The 8,400-nt window shown below is 39.1% G+C and overlaps 1 protein-coding gene across 1 annotated transcript; it reads left to right on the forward strand.

Moving 5' to 3' along the window:
- The first annotated feature begins 4,888 nt into the window (after positions 1-4,888).
- On the forward strand, positions 4,889-7,083 carry LOC127772984 (peroxidase 5-like). The gene is made up of 3 exons (XM_052298988.1): positions 4,889-5,250; positions 5,436-5,760; positions 6,335-7,083. Exons 1-3 carry the CDS (start codon positions 4,993-4,995, stop codon positions 6,784-6,786), a joined length of 1,035 nt encoding a protein of 344 aa, XP_052154948.1. The 5' UTR covers positions 4,889-4,992; the 3' UTR covers positions 6,787-7,083.
- Positions 7,084-8,400: the final 1,317 nt, after the last annotated feature.

Below are 8,400 nucleotides of genomic sequence, written 5' to 3' on the forward strand. Positions count from 1 at the left end.
AAGTTATAGTAATTACTAGTACTACCAAGTTTGCAGGACAACTATCTGCTCTTATATAACAATAGAAAAGATGAAGGAACAAAACAAACCATAAAATGGATGAAAACTTGAAAAAATAAAAATCAGGAAGCATGCATCTATTTCTAAATCATTTTAAAATATTTTTGTAAATCTTTTGTAAATATTTTTTGTTTCCCTTTATAAATGACCTCTTGTATTTTTAATATATTTTCACAGTAGGAGTCTCTACTACTGTTTCCTGTCAAAAAAATCTATTTCTAAATCTTCATCCATGATTAATTAGCAAAGATTTGCATGGCCATTATTTGAGTAAAATAGAAAGTAAATAAATTGTGCTAACCGTACTTTGCCTGCAAAATGCGCGTTTCAAAACACAAATATGTATATTGTGTGGCTAAAATACAATGGCACATATTATTATTAATTCCATTAAAGGGATGCAAGTGGGTAGTCCCGCTACCCGCATAGAAACCCGCTTGCTAGTTCATTTCTCACATGGTAGTACAAAATTTAGAAGAAAAAAATGAACTAGAGTAGTGAGATAAGCAGGCTAAAAAACCCACTTGCATCCCTAAAATTAGATTACACCCAGCATGCATGCAATTTAATACTAATGCATGCTAAATTGAGATGATCAGACTCCTAATTGCAATTCATGATTTTGTAAAAGAAAAAAATCCAAGCGAATTCCCACGATGAATTACAATAATAACAATAATAAGATTAAAATAGCCTTCACCCGCTGCAACGTATGGGCATTTTTTCTATTTTTTTTTAAAAAAATACAACACACTTCTATTTCTGTCTGAGACCCACGAGAGCCCTCTCATGGTTTGTCTGGGCTACAAGCATGTCCTGTTACATCATGTGAGACCAAAGTACAAAACATACGATTATTACATATATATATATATAGATGATCTGAGATCGATGTAAGATAACGCGTGTGCGTGGTTGATCGAACGATCGACCGAACCTCCTGTGGAGATGATGATGAACCGAGACCCATTTCTTGTGCGTGTAACTGACGAGCTCGATCGATCATGCATGCACTCAACTGCAGTTTGGTGATATATGATTGGTGCATTTTAGCTTTATACTATCTCCCTAATTATGGTGGATCTTGATTTTGTGGCATCGATCAATTAAGCATGGAAAAATTCGGTCAGACCGCATCCCTCCTGGAAAGGAACTCACCAGCTTAATGTATTGACCTCCTGGGTGTGCATGTGATCATCAGCTCTGATTCAATTAATCGTGGACCGTCAGATGGCGGTGCGGGTCGATCTGAACCGTCGGTTTTCTTGCCATGTCATCATATCTAACTTGATGTCATTTTCTCCTCTTCTTTCTGAAAAGCAAGTTTACAAAAGGGCACTCATTGTTATATCAAATATAAAAAAGATGTCGTTTCAGCAGCAGGTGTGTTTAGTTCATGTCAAAATTGAAAGTTTGGTTGAAATTGGAACGATGTGACGGAAAAGTTGGAAGTTTGTGTGTGTAAGAAAGTTTTGATGTGATGGAAAAGTTGGAAGTTTGAAGAAAAATTTTAGAACTAAACTCGGCCATACAAGGTTAGATAGAGACATTTTTTCTCTCTTTTTTTCTAGCTAGCTAGCTTCCTCAAGTTGCTAGTTAACCCTAGCTACTAGTGTCGTTGACACCCAATGTGTCACCTCTGTTTGAGCTCGATATCTATCGTCTTTTCGTATGGTTCTATTATGTTCCAAGCTTTCCTTCCATATGAAAAGAACACATCACCAGATGAACGCATTTGCCGCTTGTGGAGCATGCCAATGATGGTGACACACTTAACAGGGCTAGCTACAGGAGGAGCCTTACAATTTGCACAAATCCTGGAGAACAATTCGAGTGGAATCCAAAAGTATATCGGATTTTAAGTCATGGATGGTTGAGTTGGTGCTGTCAGAGCGTGAAAAGGGAAGCGGAAATGGGCGAGGCTTTTGTGACTAGGATGACAAAGGTGTGGATATTTGGTTGCATCGGTTTCGATGGCACGAATCATGTATATGGACAAGAAATATGAGACAATGTCGGTACCAGAAAGGAGATGTAGATGGGTACAAATACAAGATCAATGTGGATCTGAGCGTGGTGTAGTTGAGGAATGGAGTGGATTATTATTAGACGCTGATGTTGAGATAAGGAGTATATATATGTTTTTACACCATAGTTATAGAATGCAACCAAATCGTCGGATGATTTGTAGTATCTCACAACTATGAATACGACTTTTATGTGTGTTGTGTGCCTGTGTCTATGTGTAATAAACGGTCCATATATATAAGACCGTAACGATCCGGACTTAGAAGTCAAAGCCAACTAGAGATGATCACAACAATATGTTTGTGCATGGATGGATCTTCATAAAGTTTTATGGTACTTACAATTAAGTTCAAGCTATCTCGTCAACAATACTGTTCCTTTTTTTTTTCGGGGAACAACATTGTTCCTTGAGTATTGCATACAATCCAAGTCTATGATGTATGTTCGATTGTTAGTGTGACTGAGATACTATGCTTAATTGCTTATTAGAGCCACATTTTATAATTAAAAATAAATAAATAAATAATTGTTAAGGTCCCTATACCATTTTAGTTAGCGGACTACAAGTCACTAATACAAACCAAGGTCAGCTGTGAAACCAAATAGCCTACGCGGCATGTAGAGAAAAAAAAAATCAATTGCCAATGGTTTCTTCAATGGTGTCGATGGTTCCATACTTCCATGTGAACTGTAAACCATTCACGTAAATGGCCTACGAGTATGTACTACATCAATACATATGCCGAGACAGTTTTATACAGACGGTATGGTATTAACGTACAGGTTTCATGTTTAATAGGTTAGTTATTAACAATATTCCAAGACCAAGGGGGTCACATTTCATATTTTTTTTTAAAAAAAAAAACAATGCAGGTTACTACAAGCAAGCTACGTGCATACTACATGCCTTTCAACTCAGTCCCTGCACTTTAGAAGGAAGCATAAAATAAAGCAAGATATGACGGACATGGAGCACCAACCAGCAGGCCAGAAAATATATAGATTGATCAAGGAGTCAATTTGATTTAAGTAAAAGCAAGTGCATGCTGTGCTGGCTCTGCTTGTTACGAAAACGAAAAAAAGAAAAGGAAAAGCAAGATATTTCCGGGGCAATTCTCGCAGAGGGGTTGGGCTCTATCGATCGACAAGTTGGTGACACCTTGCACTACATCCATTGTCACCCTGACATTCTTCTGTACTGCGCTAGTTCATAGATTCTACTTTTTCAAAATATTCTACCTTTTAGTTATCTGCTCAATTATGTCTTGATGAAAAATTACTTTTCAATAATTGCCAGATTTAGAAGTTGAACTTTAGAAATTAAGGTTATGTTTGACACAGCTCCGAATCTAAAAATTTTCTGGACCGGTGTATTACAACTTCAAAATTCATGGATATATATGAATATGCGATTACGTTCTGGATGGAACATTGTTTTCTTTATTTTTTTTGGGAAAATTCAAATAACCCCCTTATAAGTCACTATTTTTTTACACTCCCCCTGCAACCCACTCTGATACAAAAGACCCTCTGCAAATTAGATTTCTCTTCCAAAGTTCTGCATGTTGCTAATTTTCCACAATTCATCATTGTTTGCTCAGGTTCTTGTGCCATGTGGGCATCCAACGTGGAGAAATGGAGTTGCCCTGGCCATGTCATCTTGATAAGGGTGGGGTTCCTTCTACCTTCCACGAGCGCAGCGACGGCGACAATAAACCTCAACAGAAAACACAACACGGCTATTCGGAACATCTACAACTCAGTGTGATATCCCTAGTTGATAAGAGGTATTCTCCCTTGTTGATACGGCATGGGGATACCTCATCTCGCTATGTTGGAAGCTAGGCGGCATGAGGAGTCGAGGAGTTGAACCAACGGTGATAAATCAATGAAAACTAGCAGAAGAGGGAAAATTAAAAAGAGAAACTGAACTTGTAGAGGGCCTTTATATGTACGAAAGTGAGAAGAGTAGAAAAACAGCTGACTTATAATTAAGGGCTATTTGGATTTTTTTTTTCCCCTTCTATCTTAAATGAAATATAAAATTTTAAATCATTATAGTTTAATATACAAACTTCAAATCGAATGTGCATTTAGATCTGGAGTTGTGGCAAATTAAGAGAGCCTAAACCATGATAAGCTAGCGTGTTCTTTTTTAAAGAAAAAAAAGGAATTGAACTATTTAATTCAGCGGTATACATTCCGAACTCCTATACGGTGCAGATTTCGTAAAAACTTTGTATATATATGAATTTATTTTAAAATTATTTTAAATCCATCTTTCAAAAATATAATATTTAATTAATTCGTCTGTACCCTCAAATTTTATCATAGATTCGTTCAGCTATTCATTCATTCAACTATTTAGAATGGAAAAAAGAACACATAGAAAGCTAATTGTACCATAGAGTGTCCTCTCCTCTAGAGCTGTTTTTCTTGAGAGAATTAATATTCATAGAATACAGTTGTCGAGATCCCTTTGAAACAATAAATTAGTTTCAGAATTCAGAACAAGTTACCTACAATTAAAATCAATTAATAGCTTGAGAGTTCAGCTAGCTAGCTCTGGATGGCAGCTTTGTTTCGCAGATATGCCCAGCACACCATCCGGCGTGTGTGGGCCATCCATGCACATATGCATTGGTCCTTTCTCCAACAACCGATATAGCGATCGATCTCGCACAAGGAAACGAATTGTTCACGTGGCAGCTACCTTTCTACCAATCAATGGCGCTCCATCGCCATGGCACCATGAACTATCAAATGCAAGCTAACCATTTGTCTATATATATACCTCTTGTCCTTTCCAACATCTCACAGCCATTTCACTAGACAGCTTAGCTAGCAGGTAGCTGAGAGAGTTCCTTCGATCTCGATCTCTGCACGGCGACGATAAGATAAGCAATGGCAGTCTCGTCGCCGGCGCCGTCGTCTCTGCATGTGCCGATGGCCGCTGCGGCACTATTAGGGATGCTGATGATGATGTCGTCGGCGCCGGAGATGAAGGTGGAGGCGGCCGGCGGGTTGTCCGTCGGGTTCTACGCCGAATCGTGCCCCAAGGCAGAGGCGATCGTCCGGGACACGGTGACCAAGGCGTTCGAGAAGGCGCCCGGCACGCCGGCCGACCTCATCCGCCTCTTTTTCCACGACTGCTTCGTCCGCGTAAGTATAGCACCCCGCTTACGTGGATGCATCGTGTCCGTGCCACGTGTGCTCACTAGGCAGCTTTGTGCTTACGTGGACGCACCATATCGTGCCACGTGTACTTACAAGTCGGCTATTAGCTTATGTTGACGCACCATATCGTGCCATGTGTTCTAACTAGGCAGCTATATATGACTCTCTAGGGATGTGACGCATCAGTGTTGCTGGAGTCGACACCAGGGAACAAGGCGGAGAGGGACAACAAGGCGAACAACCCTAGCTTGGATGGGTTTGACGTCGTCGATGATGCCAAGGACCTCCTCGAGAAGGAGTGTCCACACACCGTCTCCTGCGCCGACATCCTCTCTCTCGTGGCTCGTGATAGCGCCTACCTTGCTGGTGGGCTCGACTTCGAGATCCCAACAGGTCGTCGTGATGGCTTCGTCTCTAAGGAGGATGAGGTCCTCTCCAACGTCCCTCACCCGGAGTTCGGTGCCAAAGACCTCCTCAAAAACTTCACCGCTAAAGGTACATATTATATACTTGTACTACATAGATACGCATATCATCGGTAATAATTTCATAGGGTCATCATATGCACTTGCCAGTTTATCTAAAGTCTTGTTAATGCTCTCCCTCATACCGATGTCCCATAAATCATCATAGAGCGAGTTATGAATGCAAGATAGTGAGAGTTGTTTAGCTCTGATATACGGAAAGTGTTTTTATCCCTCGAGAGGATATCCCAACGTTTATGATTGCCACTTAAATAGTTATAAAAGTATGAAAAAAAAATTAACAAGATAGATTAATATAATATATATCACTCTATAAACATACAAGTTAAAATTTAACTTTTACAAGTTGTATTAAATATAACTGCAAATGTTCAATAATTATTTTCAATTTAATTTGTTCTTTTGGTTGTAACTCGTAGAGTCGAATTTGACTTTTATGTTTATAGAGTGATATATTTTAGATATCTATATTTTATATTAAATTATCTTGTCAATTTTTTAAAAAAATTAGTAACTATTTAGATGACATACAACCAACGAAGGAATATCCTCTAATACCATATTAATGATATACGATTACTTAGGTTTTACGGCGGAGGAGATGGTGACGCTGTCGGGGGCGCACTCCATCGGCACGTCTCACTGCTCATCGTTCACAAACCGGCTGTACAAGTACTACGGCACGTACGGCACGGACCCGTCGATGCCGGCGGCGTACGCGGCGGACATGAAGAGCAAGTGCCCGCCGGAGACGGCGGCGCAGCAGGACGCGACGATGGTGCAGCTCGACGACGTGACACCGTTCAAGATGGACAACCAGTACTACAGGAACGTGCTCGCCGGGAACGTCACGTTCGCCTCCGACGTGGCCCTCCTCGACACGCCGGAGACGGCGGCGCTCGTCAGGCTCTACGCCGCCGGCGACCCCGCCGCCTGGCTCGCCCGCTTCGCCGCCGCGCTGGTCAAGGTCAGCAAGCTCGACGTGCTCACCGGCGGCGAAGGGGAGATCAGGCTCAACTGCTCGAGAATCAACTAATTAACTCAAATTAAATTCGCGTGAAGTTTGTGATCTTTGATCATACACATATATACACACACTACTGCCCTGTTGCCATGCATGCATGAGGCTCATTTGATTTATTTTTCTTCATATGTTTGTGCATGATTCGATGTACTACTACTACAACAACAACTTTTGTTTATTTTTATTTTCAGTTTCATTTTTTACCTTTTGATGCTGAGTGTGCCAATTGGGCAAAAATAAATTGTGCTTCTGACCATATATATGGGTGAATTTATTCAAGGAGTAAAATGTGTGCTATTCATGTTTTATTTTGGTAAATATTTCATTTGATTCTTTCATTTCTAGATAGGTACCACATTAATTATTTGATTGGAAATTTAAAATCGGTTGAATTTTGTAATACTTTGGATGTGGAAGCCCGAACACGCTGCCTTTCACCTAATTGGCCATCAGATTCGACCTGTTGACAAAGCACTAGCCACCAAATTCCCCAATATATCAACAATATAATGGTGGTTCTTCCTTCTTTTTCGTTGCGAAAATGGTACAGATTATAAGTTGCTTGCTGTTTCAGCTCCACATTTTAAACATGATCTGGCATTACTGAATGAGTGACCGATATTGTTAATTACAGCCTGAATTCAGGTGCAATTGCTTCCTGTGGATAAATTAAAGGATTAATCTTATTATCTGAAAAAGTAATATAGGACTAGCTAACATAATCGTCCTACTTATATATACACGACGTCATGACTCCCGCTACTCCCTCCATTTCATATTATAAGTTGCTTATATTTTTTTCAAACTTTTAAAATTTGATCAAGTTTAAAAGAATATAACAATATTTTCAACATAAAAGAAACATATCATCAAATATATACAATATCATATTTAATGAAATTAATTTGGTGTTGTAAATATTGTTATTCTTTTAATAAATTTAGTAAACTCTAAATAAGTTTGACTAGAAAAAACTCAAAACAACTTATATTATAAAACGGTGGGAGTAATTAAAACGTTAGTGAAATATGATAAATATCGATGACCAATAAGTGAGGCCAGCTAATGGTCATCAGACTTCGACTTCGAGTAGGACCGATGACTATAGAAAAGGTAGGATGTGAGGTGATTTTGATCCAACAACCTACATACTTCAACAGATTTTACCTAGAAAATAGTTATTAGATTTGAAAGGAAACGGTACTCTCTCATGAGTTTGCCATGGTTATTATCTATAGGGATATATAAGAAAAATAAAAAGTGAACTTCAAAAACTACCATCTCTCTCTTTGATACCGATAGAAAACATAATTAACCATTCAGATGTGACTCTTTGTGTGCATGACAACAAGTTACCTCTCTGGAATTGCACTAAGTTGGTAGCTTCAGCAATACCATTTCTGAACTGCCCCATCAGCTATATACATGCATTCAGCTATGATTTGACATAATACATACTTAATTATGTGCCAAATTTATCATGATCATCACTGCACTACGTGTTAAATAAACTAAAGAAGAATCGACGATGCGATCTAATGGGTGATTAATCAAGAATAACAGGTCGGATGTCACTTTTTCTTGCAGCGTCGATCTCCATTTAGAAAAATCTTTTCTCCTGTCAAC

Source organism: Oryza glaberrima, chromosome 5 (genome assembly GCF_000147395.1).
Source record: "Oryza glaberrima chromosome 5, OglaRS2, whole genome shotgun sequence".
In the NCBI taxonomy this organism is placed as follows: Eukaryota; Viridiplantae; Streptophyta; class Magnoliopsida; order Poales; family Poaceae; genus Oryza; species Oryza glaberrima.